Raw genomic sequence first — 14,476 nt, 5'->3', positions numbered from 1 at the left:
ATTTCTTAATGTTACTCAATTCCTTTGGCTTTGATGCCTCATGATTGAGTATTGCTCTGTTCAAGTAAACTGTGATTTTGCTTGTGATCTAATAGGGGTGTCAGTGGGATGACTGTGAACGCCCTGAGAGACTCTGGGTTGAGGTCAGTGATAAAGTAGTCTACAGTACTACTGCCAGGAGATGATCTGTAGGTGTACCTACCATAGGAGTCCCCTCGAAGCCTACCATTGACTATGTACATACCCAGCGTGCGACAGAGCTGCAGGAGTTGTGACCTGTTTTTGTTGGTTATCTTGTCATAGTTGTTCCTAGGGGGGCATATGGGGGAGAGAATGCTGTCACCTGCAGGTATGTGTTTGTCCCCCTGTGTGCTGAGGGTGTCAGGTTCTTGTCCGGTTCTGGCATTTAGGTCGCCACAGACTAGTACATGTCCCTGGGCCTGGAAATTATTGATTTCCCCTCCAGGATGGAGAAGCTGTCTTCATTAAAGTATGGAGATTCTAGGAAATTTTTCTCTGTTAAGATAATTTCCTTTTAAATTTCTAGCCAAATGTCAAATGTTCCTGTTTTGATTAATTTACATTTACATTTAAATCATTTGGGCCTGTTTTCCCGCTCACTGCCTGGGCGTATGTGTGACTTCCATGTTGAGGCCCTCTTTGCGGGGGTGGGGTGCATGGGGTGGGCAGGGGGGCATAGGTCTGATCTGAGGGGGCCTAGATGGGGTGTGGGCATGGTTGACGTGGGGGGGTGTTGATTGGTGGGGGTGTGGATGTGGCTGGGGGTGCTGTGGTCTGGATGTAAGTCCTCTTGGCGTGGGTCCTCTATGTGTAGGTCTGGGGGGGGGGTCCCGCAGATCTGGGAGAGTGTCTCGCTGGTCTGGGCGGGGTGTCTATTGATCTGTTGCTCCTGTGTGAAGTGTTGGGGATACGTTTGAGAGCGATGTCCTTTAGAGTCCGGGCGAAGAGGGGCACTGCTGCCTTGTAGAGGTGGACCTGGTCATAGAGGCTGTTCAAGTCCAGGGTGGAGTGGGGGGCCAGGAAAACATTTGGTTTTGAGGCACAGTCATGGGAAATTCTTGCATTTACCCACTGTATTGTGCTAGGGTGGAAGTCTTTTCGTGGTAGCAGGGTGGAGATAACCACTTGTGCGTTGGGGAAAGTAGAAGAAGCTTTTTCAATCACTCCCTTCAGTGCTGTGGCCACCCTTTCCTGCTGTGCTCTCAGGTCGTTTGTGCCTGTGTGTATTATTATGTGGCTGGGTGACCCTAGTTGGTCCTCAGACAGAAGGTCTAGGGCGCGCTGGGTGTTTGGACACCAGAGTTTAGTCACACTGTGTTTGGGAAAAGTTGTTTTTTCTTGTATATATTTCCCATTTGAGTCCATAAGGAGAACAATCTGTGTCTTGTGTATGTCCTCAGTGGGTGTGGGGGGTTGTCAGAAGGGCTATCAGGGTGGCTGACAGGGGGGGTGCTCAGAGGGGTTGAGAGCTGCTGGGCTTGGGGTTCTTCATTTGTCTGTTCTGCTGTGATGTCGACGCTATGGTCAGGGTCTGGTGTGGACTGTTCTGCTGTGGTGTCGGGTGCTGAGGTGGGCTGTTCTGCTGGCTTCTCTGCGGGGGTGGCCACCTCTCTAGTGGGTTGTTCTCTGTCACACGCCACCCCCTCAACCTCTCCTTCAGCAGTCTGATCCTCTCCTCTAGTATTCTGTTCTTCTCCTGCTCCTGCTCCTGTTGAAGTTGTCTCACCACTGTCCAGTGTGCAGATATGTCTCTCCACCTCCAGCTCTCCGGGTCTGGTTAAGAGAGTGTTGTTGTGCTGGACTGTTGTCTGGGTCTGTGCTGACTGGAGTGTAATCACCTGCTGTTCCAGATCCACCTGCCTTACCTCCAGCTGGGTAAATTTATCCTTCATTTTAATGAGAGGGTAGTACTCTGTGCTGGGAGTTTGACTTTCCGCTGGGGGTTGCTCGTCTGTGGGGTTATATAATGAAGAGGTCTGGTCTGACCCGCTCAGGTTGGGGGTATCTTTCACAAGGGCGAGCTTCTCCTTGTCTTCTTGTCAAGTATTCTGAGTTTCCACCCCTCGTTAACCCGCCGTCTCTTAACAAAGGGGTAGTGTGCTAATATAGCACTGTGCCATGCCAGGGGATGGTTTGCTTGGAAGATAAGGTTGCTGATGTTCCCATTTTTGTAATAGTCAGCAAAAAGTGTCTTGATTTTCCATAAGGAGCTTCATTTTGTAATCTTTTCTTGCCTTATCATTCTTTACATGCACAGGGTACTGTATTTGAATTACCTCTGAAAGCAGGAGGCAGCTTCTAAGGCCTCTCCATTTGGTTGGGGTAGACTGTTTGACTCTCCTGCCATTGTTGGACTAAAGGGCTTTGACACCTCTCATTTGACACGTCAGTGCTAGTTGAAGCTGTATCAAGCTTGGCAGAATTATGTTAGAATTCAGTCCTTATAAAGTAATGTACTGTATTTTTCTTCTTTGCTTATGGAAATAAAATATAGTTTCAGACTAAACATTACTCACTCAGTTCCAGGTTGGATGGTGTTTTCAGGTTTCTGTTGTTTTCCAGAGGATTTGCTGTAGTAGTTGTAAACCTTCCAGGTGATTCCGTAATTCTATCCAAAATCAGGTTGTAGGTTTTGATTTGAAGTGAAGGTTATGTTGAAGAGGGTAGCATCCTGTATATGTTCCTGACAAAAAATCCAAGTTTATCTAACTCTAAATCTATCTTTTTTAAAGAAAATGCTGAAAAATGCAGGAGCTCGTCTGATCATGACCTCAAGCCTGCTCTGTCTCTCTCTCTCTCTCTCCCTCATATCTCTCTCCCTCATATCTCTCACGGTGTCTGTCTGTCTCTCACTCATATCTCTGTCTCTCTCTCACTTATATCTCTGTCTGTCTGTCTGTCTGTCTGTCTGTCTGTCTGTCTGTCTGTCTGTCTGTCTGTCTGTCTGTCTGTCTGTCTCATATCTCTATCTGTCTATCTCTCTCTCATATCTCTGTCTATCTCTCTCATATCTTTATCTCTCTCTAGGAGAACCTGACATTGATTCAGGGTTCAGGACACTTCTTGGTTCGTCTTCAGGACAGAGAGCTGGCCAACATCACTTACCTGGAGAACAGCAATGTTGTACAGGTGAAACACACACAAACTCACCATTAAAATACACACACACACACACACCATTAACACACACACACCATTAACACACACACACACACACCATTAACACACACACAAACTCACCATTAACACACATACACTGCCCATAGCCAAGACTACGGTCCACAGAGTGCTGCTAAGTCAGGCTTGTGATGTCTCTTAGGTGTCTCCCCTGCGGCCCGGCCTCTCCTCCATCCTGGCCTATGACCTGTGTTTGACCTCTGCTGACCCTGCCGTGACCTCCATCTCCGTCTCTGACATCACTGACTTCCGGATAGACTTTGTTGACATTGTGAGTGTCCTCTCATTCTGTTGGATGAAGGAGAGTTGCTCCATGCTGGATTATAGGACATCACATTTGGTGTGTGTGTGTGTGTGTGTGTGTGTGTGTGTGTGTGTGTGTGTGTGTGTCAGGTGGAGGTGGACCACAGTGCTCTGGTTCGTGTGCGTGTTCTAGACTCTAACAGGCAACCGTTCCTACATCGTTACCTTCCTCTGATGCACCTCAAACTGACCCCCTCCTCACCCATCCTCACTGTGGAGTAAGTACCCGTGTGTTTACATTCTGTCTGGTATGTCCACATTCCTTAGAAACATTTCACTGGATAGAGATGTGTGAAATATTTAGTCAACCTGGTACATAAACGTGTGTGTGAGTAGGCCTGCAGGGCCGTTGGACAGCATCTCCGTAGGTTACCGTGTGTCGGGTCATACAGTGGGAGTGGTCAGTCTTCACCTGTCTGCAGTGGACAGCAGTGGGAGTGTCCGGACTTCCTCTCACAAACAGCTACAGGTAGACAACCAATCATAACCCCAGCAGAGCAATGCACACAACACACCATAAAACTATAGTAAAGAGTCTGTATACAGTCCTGATGTATTGTCACAACACACCATACAACTATAGTATACAGTCTATACAGTCCTGATGTACTGTTACAACACACCATAAAAATATAGTATACAGTCTATACAGACCTGATGTATTGTCACAACACACCATACAACTATAGTATACAGTCTATACAGTCCTGATGTACTGTTACAACACACCATAAAACTATAGTATACAGTCTGTATACAGACCTGATGTATTGTCACAACACACCATACAACTATAGTATACAGTCTATACAGACCTGATGTATTGTCACAACATACCATACAACTATAGTATACAGTCCTGATGTAATGTCACAACACACCATACAACTATAGTATACAGTCTGTATACAGTCCTGATGAACTGTCACAACACACCATACAACTATAGTATGCAGTCTATATACAGTCCTGATGAACTGTACATTGTTTTCATATGCAGGTCTACCCCAGATTCACCCTGCAGCCACGAAGTCTGGCACTGACACTGGGCAGCGTAGGACAGGTATCCAAATACACATGATCAGTTTTTCTAAAATGATGGTTCAGGAGGAGCCACTGGTGGGTTTCTGGTCACGCTGACACATTGCAGAAATCACTCTGACATTTCCTAGTTGCTAAAATTCGAATAGTTCGCCTAATATCAGTTTATGTGCAAAACCAAGCAAGTATCGTGTGGAGAATCATTGTACCATCTAAACCCCTGTGAAATATATTTTCCATAACTGAAATGTTTTATTTTCAGCTGTTTGAAAATGATGTACAAAACCGTAGGTTAAATATGCAAAAACAAAAGAATAGGAAGCATAGAATTAGCGCACATTGAACAGATCTACCCCATTTTAGACTTGCTTTCAATGTGAATGACAGATCTATAACACACATTTCTTTGTAGATTTGATCGTCACCCAAAAAGTTACATATTGCAGCTTTAACTCTGACTCTAGGTTTCTGTTAGCTCTGACACTCGGTTTCTGTTAGCTCTGGCTCTAGGTTTCTGTTAGCTCTGACACTCGGTTTCTGTTTGCTCTGACACTAGGTTTCTGTTAGCTCTGACAATCAGTTTCTGTTAGCTCTGACACTCGGTTTCTGTTAGCTCTGACACTCGGTTTCTGTTAGCTCTGACACTCGGTTTCTGTTAGCACTGACACTCGGTTTCTGTTAGCTCTGACACTCGGTTTCTGTTAGCTCTGACACTCGGTTTCTGTTAGCTCTGACACTCGGTTTCTGTTAGCTCTGACACTCGGTTTCTGTTAGCTCTGACTCTAGGTTTCTGTTAGCTCTGACTCTAGGTTTCTGTTAGCTCTGACACTAGGTTTCTGTTAGCTCTGACTCTAGGTTTCTGTTAGCTCTGACTCTAGGTTTCTGTTAGCTCTGACTCTAGGTTTCTGTTTGCTCTGACACTCGGTTTCTGTTAGCTCTGACTCTAGGTTTCTGTTAGCTCTGACTCTAGGTTTCTGTTAGCTCTGACTCTAGGTTTCTGTTTACTCTGACTCTAGGTTTCTGTTAGCTCTGACACTAGGTTTCTGTTAGCTCTGACACTCGGTTTCTGTTAGCTCTGACACTCGGTTTCTGTTAGCTCTGTCTCTAGGTTTCTGTTTTCTCTGACTCTAGGTTTCTGTTTTCTCTGACTCTAGGTTTCTGTTAGCTCTGACACTAGGTTCCTGTTTTCTCTGACTCTAGGTTTCTGTTTACTCTTACTCTAGGTTTCTGTGAACTCTGACTCTAGGTTTCTGTTAGCTCTGACACTAGGTTCCTGTTTTCTCTGACTCTAGGTTTCTGTTTATTCTGACTCTAGGTTTCTGTGAACTCTGACTCTAGGTTTCTGTTTACTCTGACTCTAGGTTTCTGTTTACTCTGACACTCGGTTTCTGTTTGCTCTGACACTAGGTTTCTGTTAGCTCTGACTCTAGGTTTCTGTTAGCTCTGACACTAGGTTTCTGTTTTCTCTGACTCTAGGTTTCTGTTAGCTCTGACTCTAGGTTTCTGTTAGCTCTGACTCTAGGTTTCTGTTAGCTCTGACATTCGGTTTCTGTTAGCTCTGACACTAGGTTTCTGTTTTCTCTGACTCTAGGTTTCTGTTAGCTCTGACACTAGGTTTCTGTTTTCTCTGACTCTAGGTTTCTGTTAGCTCTGACTCTAGGTTTCTGTTAGCTCTGACACTCGGTTTCTGTTAGCTCTGACACTAGGTTTCTGTTAGCTCTGACACTCGGTTTCTGTTAGCTCTGACACTCGGTTTCTGTTTGCTCTGACACTCGGTTTCTGTTAGCTCTGACACTCGGTTTCTGTTAGCTCTGACACTCGGTTTCTGTTAGCTCTGACACTAGGTTTCTGTTAGCTCTGACACTCGGTTTCTGTTAGCTCTGACACTCGGTTTCTGTTAGCTCTGACACTCGGTTTCTGTTAGCTCTGACTCAAGGTTTCTGTTTTCTCTGACACTAGGTTTCTGTTTTCTCTGACTCTAGGTTTCTGTTAGCTCTGACACTAGGTTCCTGTTTTCTCTGACTCTAGGTTTCTGTTTATTCTGACTCTAGGTTTCTGTTAGCTCTGACACTCGGTTTCTGTTTTCTCTGACTCTAGGTTTCTGTTAGCTCTGACTCTAGGTTTCTGTTTGCTCTGACTCTAGGTTTCTGTTAGCTCTGACACTCGGTTTCTGTTAGCTCTGACACTCGGTTTCTGTTTTCTCTGACTCTAGGTTTCTGTTTACTCTGACTCTAGGTTTCTGTGAACTCTGACTCTAGGTTTCTGTTAGCTCTGACACTAGGTTCCTGTTTTCTCTGACTCTAGGTTTCTGTTTACTCTGACTCTAGGTTTCTGTTTACTCTGACTCTAGGTTTCTGTAAACTCTGACTCTAGGTTTCTGTTAGCTCTGACACTAGGTTTCTGTTAGCTCTGACTCTAGGTTTCTGTTTACTCTGACTCTAGGTTTCTGTTAGCTCTGACACTAGGTTTCTGTTAGCTCTGACACTCGGTTTCTGTTAGCTCTGACACTCGGTTTCTGTTAGCTCTGTCTCTAGGTTTCTGTTTTCTCTGACTCTAGGTTTCTGTTTTCTCTGACTCTAGGTTTCTGTTAGCTCTGACACTAGGTTCCTGTTTTCTCTGACTCTAGGTTTCTGTTTACTCTTACTCTAGGTTTCTGTGAACTCTGACTCTAGGTTTCTGTTAGCTCTGACACTAGGTTCCTGTTTTCTCTGACTCTAGGTTTCTGTTTATTCTGACTCTAGGTTTCTGTGAACTCTGACTCTAGGTTTCTGTTTACTCTGACTCTAGGTTTCTGTTTACTCTGACACTCGGTTTCTGTTTGCTCTGACACTAGGTTTCTGTTAGCTCTGACTCTAGGTTTCTGTTAGCTCTGACACTAGGTTTCTGTTTTCTCTTACTCTAGGTTTCTGTTAGCTCTGTCTCTAGGTTTCTGTTTTCTCTGACTCTAGGTTTCTGTTTTCTCTGACTCTAGGTTTCTGTTTTCTCTGACTCTAGGTTTCTGTTAGCTCTGACACTAGGTTCCTGTTTTCTCTGACTCTAGGTTTCTGTTTACTCTTACTCTAGGTTTCTGTGAACTCTGACTCTAGGTTTCTGTTAGCTCTGACACTAGGTTCCTGTTTTCTCTGACTCTAGGTTTCTGTTTATTCTGACTCTAGGTTTCTGTGAACTCTGACTCTAGGTTTCTGTTTACTCTGACTCTAGGTTTCTGTTTGCTCTGACACTCGGTTTCTGTTTGCTCTGACACTAGGTTTCTGTTAGCTCTGACTCTAGGTTTCTGTTAGCTCTGACACTAGGTTTCTGTTTTCTCTGACTCTAGGTTTCTGTTAGCTCTGACTCTAGGTTTCTGTTAGCTCTGACTCTAGGTTTCTGTTAGCTCTGACACTCGGTTTCTGTTAGCTCTGACACTAGGTTTCTGTTTTCTCTGACTCTAGGTTTCTGTTAGCTCTGACACTAGGTTTCTGTTTTCTCTGACTCTAGGTTTCTGTTAGCTCTGACTCTAGGTTTCTGTTAGCTCTGACACTCGGTTTCTGTTAGCTCTGACACTCGGTTTCTGTTTGCTCTGACACTCGGTTTCTGTTAGCTCTGACACTCGGTTTCTGTTAGCTCTGACACTCGGTTTCTGTTAGCTCTGACACTAGGTTTCTGTTAGCTCTGACACTCGGTTTCTGTTAGCTCTGACACTCGGTTTCTGTTAGCTCTGACACTCGGTTTCTGTTAGCTCTGACACTCGGTTTCTGTTAGCTCTGACTCAAGGTTTCTGTTTTCTCTGACACTAGGTTTCTGTTTTCTCTGACTCTAGGTTTCTGTTAGCTCTGACACTAGGTTCCTGTTTTCTCTGACTCTAGGTTTCTGTTTATTCTGACTCTAGGTTTCTGTTAGCTCTGACACTCGGTTTCTGTTTTCTCTGACTCTAGGTTTCTGTTAGCTCTGACTCTAGGTTTCTGTTTGCTCTGACTCTAGGTTTCTGTTAGCTCTGACACTCGGTTTCTGTTAGCTCTGACACTCGGTTTCTGTTTTCTCTGACTCTAGGTTTCTGTTTACTCTGACTCTAGGTTTCTGTGAACTCTGACTCTAGGTTTCTGTTAGCTCTGACACTAGGTTCCTGTTTTCTCTGACTCTAGGTTTCTGTTTACTCTGACTCTAGGTTTCTGTTTACTCTGACTCTAGGTTTCTGTAAACTCTGACTCTAGGTTTCTGGTATTGAACAGTGTTTGATTCATCATTGGATCACATGACAATTCAAAAGGCTTTTAGAGATTCACAACAAAGTGAATATGATGCTGATGGAAGTCATGGTATTACTATCTACTGTGTCAATGTCATAACTCCCTCTCATACACTTACACACGCACACCTCTCTCTCAGGTGAAATGGGAGGGCGGCCCCCACCCCCAGTCCAGTGTGGGCTTCTCTGTGAGTGACAGCCGCATCGCCACGGTGACCGAGACAGGATTGGTCTGTGGAGTGGCAGTGGGCATGGTCAAACTCAGAGGGGCATTGCAGACCGTCACTCAGGACACCGGAGCTCTGCTCACCTTCGCACAGGTACACACACACACACACACACACACACATACTTTTGACTTGTTGATTATCTGGTTGTCTTTGTGTGTGTGTCAGGATGAGGTGGATGTGGAGGTGTTTAACCTGACAGGGGTCAGGATCCAGAGCCCTCTGGTCAAACTGTCTGTGGGCACTGAGGTAACATACAGATCATGTTTGTATTCTCTCTCAAACATTGTCATTGTATGATGAATGTATGTGGCAGGCAGTGTAGCTTGTTTCTGTGTATGTTTGTACGGTATTTGGGTGCGTATGTGCATGTGGTTTAGTAACTCCAGTGTGTGTGTGTGCGTGCATTTAGATGCCAGTGTATGTGATGGGCAGTGACAGTAGTCAGAACCCCTTTGCTCTGGGCAGTGTAGAGTCTGGTCTCTCCTTCCACTGGAATCTGGGCAAGCTTGGAGTACTGGAGATACAAACCCGACACACTCAGGTACGCTACACTTCGTCCCTGTATATGTAGGTCAATGTGTGTCAAACCACTTGGATATGACTGTGTGTGTGTGTGTGTGTGTGTGTGTGTGTGTGTGTGTGTGTGTGTGTGTGTGTGTGTGTGTGTGTGTGTGTGTGTGTGTGTGTTAGGCGGGGGTGACTGTCTCTCCTGCCCATAGTTTCTCTGTGCTGGTGAGGGCATGGGCAGCGGGCAGGACCAGTTTGAGAGTGACAGTTCAGCTGGCCAATCACACGTCAGCCTCCCACCAGCAGCTTTCTGACGAAATACAGATACTGGTAAACACACTGGGTCCACCTACTGCTTTTGAGACATTTGTTTATAGGTTGTTGTTGAGTAGTTTATGTCTGTGATATGATAACCTCTCCACTCTTTACTCCTTTCTACTCCTGTCCTGTCCTCTCCTCTCTCTTCTCTAAGTTATACCAGGAGATGCAGTTGGCTGTAGGAACCTTCAGATCTCTCCTCTCTAAGGTGTACCAGGAGATGCAGCTGGCTGTAAGGAACCTCCAGATCTCTCTCCTCTCTAAGTTGTACCAGGAGATGCAGCTGGCTGTAGGAACCTCCAGATCTCTCCTCTCTAGGTTGTACCAGGAGATGCAGTTGGCTGTAGGAACCTTCAGATCTCTCCTCTCTAAGTTGTACCAGGAGATGCAGCTGGCTGTAGGAACCTCCAGATCTATCTCCTCTCTCTTCTCTAAGGTGTACCAGGAGATGCAGCTCCAGATCTCTCTCCTCTCTAAGTTGTACCAGGAGATGCAACTGGCTGTAGGAACCTCCAGATCTATCTCCTCTCTCTTCTCTAAGGTGTACCAGGAGATGCAGCTCCAGATCTCTCTCCTCTCTAAGTTGTACCAGGAGATGCAACTGGCTGTAGGAACCTTCAGATCTCTCCTCTCTAAGGTGTACCAGGAGATGCAACTGGCTGTAGGAACCTCCAGATCTATCTCCTCTCTCTTCTCTAAGGTGTACCAGGAGATGCAGCTCCAGATCTCTCTCCTCTCTAAGTTGTACCAGGAGATGCAACTGGCTGTAGGAACCTCCAGATCTATCTCCTCTCTCCTCTCTAAGGTGTACCAGGAGATGCAGCTGGCTGTAGGAACCTCCAGATCCATCCTCATGTCTCCCTACTCACACTACGCACTACAGAGCAACAAGTGAGAGCCAGCATGCGTGGTTGTGTGTGTCTGCATGTGCAGAAAAACAAAATATCACATTTACGTATTCAGACCCTTTACTCAGTACTTTGTTGAAGCACCTTTGGCAGCGATTACAGCCTCTATTCTTCTTGGGTATGACACTACAAGCTTGGCACACCTCTATTTGGGGGGTTTCTGCAGATCCTCTCAAGCTGTCAGGTTGGATGGGGAGCATCGCTGCACAGCTATTTTCAGGTCTCTCCAGAGATGTTCGATCGGGTTCAAGTCCGTGCTCTGGCTGGGCCACTCAAGGACATTCAAAGACTTGTCCCATAGCCACTCCTATATTGTCTTGGCTGTGTGCTTAGGGTTGTTGTCCTGTTGGAAGGTGAACAGCTCTGGAGCAGGTTTTCATCAAGGATCTCTCTGTACTTTGCTCCGTTCATCTTTCCCTAGATCCTGACTAGTCTCCCAGTCCCTCCCACTGAAAAACATCCCCACAGCATGATGCTGCCACCACCATGCTTTACCGTAGGGATGGTGCCAGGTTTCCTCCAGACGTGATGCTTGGCATTCAGGCCAAAGAGTTCAATCTTGGTTTCATCAGACCAGATAATCTTGTTTCTCATGATCTGATAGTCCTTTAGGTGCCTTTTGGCAAACTCCAAGTGGGCTGTTATGTACCATTTACTGAGGAATGGCTTCCATCTGGCCGCTCTACCATAAAGGCCTGATTGGTGGAGTGCTGCAGAGATGGTTGTCCTTCTGGAAGGTTTTCCCATCTCCACAGAGGAACAATAGAGCTCTGTCAGAGTGACCATCGGGTTCTTGGTCACGTCCCTGATCAACTTTAGAATGAGGCTCTTATTGGCAGACTCAACAGCCTTGGTTTCTCAAATGATTGCCTCGCTTGGTTCACCAACTAATTCTCTGATAGAGTTCAGTATGTCAAATCGGGGGGCCTGTTGTCCGGACCTCTGTTTTATGGTGTGTTTTGACAGTACATCAGGACTGTATAGTATAGTTTTATGGTGTGTTTTAACAGTACATCTGGACTGTATACAGACTGTATACTATAGTTTTATGGTGTGTTGTGACCATACATGAGGACTGTATATAGACTGTATACTATAGTTGTATGGTGTGTTGTGACAGTACATCAGGACTATATACAGACTGTATACTATAGTTTTATGGTGTGTTGTGGTAATACATCAGGACTGTATATAGACTGTATACTATAGTTGTATGGTGTGTTGTGACCGTACATCAGGACTATATACAGACTGTATACTATAGTTTTATGGTGTGTTGTGACAGTACATCTGGACTGTGTGTCCAGTCTCTATGGGGTTGTGTGTGTTTGTCTGTACTCATGTCTGTAGTCATGCATGTGTGATTGTGTGTTTTAGAGACGCTATCTGTCCTGTGCGGTACGCCCTGTGTCAGTGTGTGAAAGGGGAGGGTCTTGTAACGGTGGACAGCCAGGGAGTTCTGAGGGCGGGGCCTGACACGGGATCTGCCCTGCTGGAGGTCATCGCTATGGAGACCTGTGGGGTCAACCAGACCCTGCTCATCAGCGTCCGGGTAAGTTGGTCACTTGTGGCCTTCGATGGGATCCATTCTAAAGTAGACCTGGTGAGAAACTCAGCATCCACAGTTGACCCTAACTGGGACTGGGTCATCACTATCTGACCATGCTAGGGAGTGCAAAAGTGTATTTGTGTGTTGTGTCTGCCAGGTGTCTCCAGTGTGGTTTGTCAGGCTACTCAGTGTGTCCAGCCTGTACAGTGTTGGAGGGGGAGGCCTGCCTGCCTTTCCCCTGGGCTGGACCATCAGAGTCAGGGCTCTCTGCTACGACAACCTGGGACAACAGTTCAACGCCCATAACACCCTCACACACATTACCACAAACAGGTAACACACACACTCTGACATTACCACCAACAGGAAACACACACATTCTGACATTACCACCAACAGGTAACACACACACTCTGACATTACCACCAACAGGTAACACACGCAGTATATAGTCAAATCTCTCTCTCTGTCTGTTTTATTTTCCTTAAAGCTGGGATCCTTCATGGTCAAACTGCCACGTCCGTTTGGGAAACAAAGAAGTTACTGCCAACAACCAACACTGTTTCTCCTCTCAGACATCACTGCCCGCGTGATAGAACAGCACAATATATACAGATAATTTTTTACCATGCGGATGGAGTCTGCTGCCCTCTGTTTCTCCTCTGTTTCTCCTCTGTTTCTCCTCTGTTTCTCCTCTGTTTCTCCTCTGTTTCTCCTCCGTTTCTCCTCCGTTTCTCCTCCGTTTCTCCTCCGTTTCTCCTCCGTTTCTCCTCCGTTTGTCCTCTGTTTGTCCTCTGTTTGTCCTCTGTTTGTCCTCTGTTTGTCCTCTGTTTCTCCTCCGTTTGTCCTCTGTTTGTCCTCTGTTTGTCCTCTGTTTGTCCTCTGTTTGTCCTCTGTTTGTCCTCTGTTTGTCCTCTGTTTGTCCTCTGTTTGTCCTCTGTTTCTCCTCCGTTTCAACAGCAAGACAAAAACCATAACAAAGGTGCTCAGGGCGAACAGTAGCGTTGTTTCTCCTAATGTGGATTCCATCTTTAAACACTCTTTCTTCTCTCTCTCTCTCTCTCTCTCTCTCTCTCTCTCTCTCTCTCTCTCTCTCTCTCTCTCTCTTTCTCTCTCTCTCTTTTGCTCTCTCTCTCTCTCTCTCTCTCTCTCTCTCTCTCTCTCTCTCTCTCTCTCTCTCTCTCTCTCTCTCTCTCTCTCTCTCTCTCTCTCTCTCTCTCTCTCTCTCTCTCTCTCTCTCTCTCTCTCTCTCTCTCTCTCTCTCTCTCTCTCTCTCTCTCTCTCTCTCTCTCTCTCTCTCTCTCTCTCTCTCTCTCTCTCTCTCTCTCTCTCTCTCTCTCTCTCTCTCTCTCTCTCTCTCTCTCTCTCTCTCTCTCTCTCTCTCTCTCTCTCTCTCTCTCTCTCTCTCTCTCTCTCTCTCTCTCTCTCTCTCTCTCTCTCTCTCTCTCTCTCTCTCTCTCTCTCTCTCTCTCTCTCTCTCTCTCTCTCTCTCTCTCTCTCTCTCTCTCTCTCTCTCTCTCTCTCTCTCTCTCTCTCTCTCTCTCTCTCTCTCTCTCTCTCTCTCTCTCTCTCTCTCTCTCTCTCTCTCTCTCTCTCTCTCTCTCTCTCTCTCTCTCTCTCTCTCTCTCTCTCTCTCTCTCTCTCTCTCTCTCTCTCTCTCTCTCTCTCTCTCTCTCTCTCTCTCTCTCTCTCTCTCTCTCTCTCTCTCTCTCTCTCTCTCTCTCTCTCTCTCTCTCTCTCTCTCTCAGGGATGACTTGGTGCAGGTGACTCCAGACTCAGACACTCATTCCTTTGTGGTCCAGACAGTGTCTGGGGGTTTGACAGTCCTAGGGGTGCAGGCAGACCCCACCAACCCCTCCCTGAGTGACTACACCCCCCTCCCTGTCCTCCCCGCCATCTCTGCCCCCCCACACACACTCAGGCCCGGAGACACACTCTGCTTCAACACCCCCCTGACAGGACCGCAAGGTCAGACAAACACACAAGTTGTACAACTGAATGCATTCACCTGAAATGTGTCTTCCGTATTTAACACCTCTGCATCAGAGCAGTGCGGGGGGGCTGCCATAATCAACATCCACGTCATCGGGGCCCAGGGAGCAGTTGTTGTTGGAGGTTACTAGCTCTTAACTGCTAGGCTACCTGCCACCAAGACATACCCACACTCTCTCAAAGAATCTCAACTGAGGAGGAGAC

The 14,476-nt window shown here is 46.3% G+C and overlaps 2 protein-coding genes across 2 annotated transcripts in view; one reads left to right on the top strand and one right to left on the bottom strand.

Annotated features, from left to right (window-relative positions):
* Positions 1-14,476, top strand: part of LOC135519773 (nuclear pore membrane glycoprotein 210-like) — a 67,257-nt gene that overhangs the window by 30,254 nt on the left and 22,527 nt on the right. Inside the window, exons 20-32 of the mRNA XM_064944993.1 lie at positions 3,049-3,150; positions 3,341-3,469; positions 3,592-3,719; positions 3,838-3,970; positions 4,502-4,564; positions 8,908-9,087; positions 9,163-9,243; positions 9,407-9,538; positions 9,688-9,834; positions 10,628-10,713; positions 12,108-12,282; positions 12,437-12,612; positions 14,028-14,248. Of these exons, the coding sequence (XP_064801065.1) occupies positions 3,049-3,150; positions 3,341-3,469; positions 3,592-3,719; positions 3,838-3,970; positions 4,502-4,564; positions 8,908-9,087; positions 9,163-9,243; positions 9,407-9,538; positions 9,688-9,834; positions 10,628-10,713; positions 12,108-12,282; positions 12,437-12,612; positions 14,028-14,248 (1,753 nt within the window). The remainder of the gene's footprint in view (positions 1-3,048; positions 3,151-3,340; positions 3,470-3,591; positions 3,720-3,837; positions 3,971-4,501; positions 4,565-8,907; positions 9,088-9,162; positions 9,244-9,406; positions 9,539-9,687; positions 9,835-10,627; positions 10,714-12,107; positions 12,283-12,436; positions 12,613-14,027; positions 14,249-14,476) is intronic.
* LOC135521264 (RNA-binding protein 25-like) lies at positions 12,851-14,004 on the bottom strand (the record flags this gene model as incomplete). Its single annotated transcript, XM_064947187.1, has 2 exons — positions 12,851-12,860; positions 13,319-14,004. Coding segments are annotated over 2 exons (696 nt in total), but the record flags the coding sequence as incomplete, so codon positions are not given.

Source organism: Oncorhynchus masou, chromosome 29 (assembly GCF_036934945.1).
Source record: "Oncorhynchus masou masou isolate Uvic2021 chromosome 29, UVic_Omas_1.1, whole genome shotgun sequence".
In the NCBI taxonomy this organism is placed as follows: domain Eukaryota; kingdom Metazoa; phylum Chordata; class Actinopteri; order Salmoniformes; family Salmonidae; genus Oncorhynchus; species Oncorhynchus masou.
This window is presented reverse-complemented; position numbering and strand designations above follow the sequence as displayed.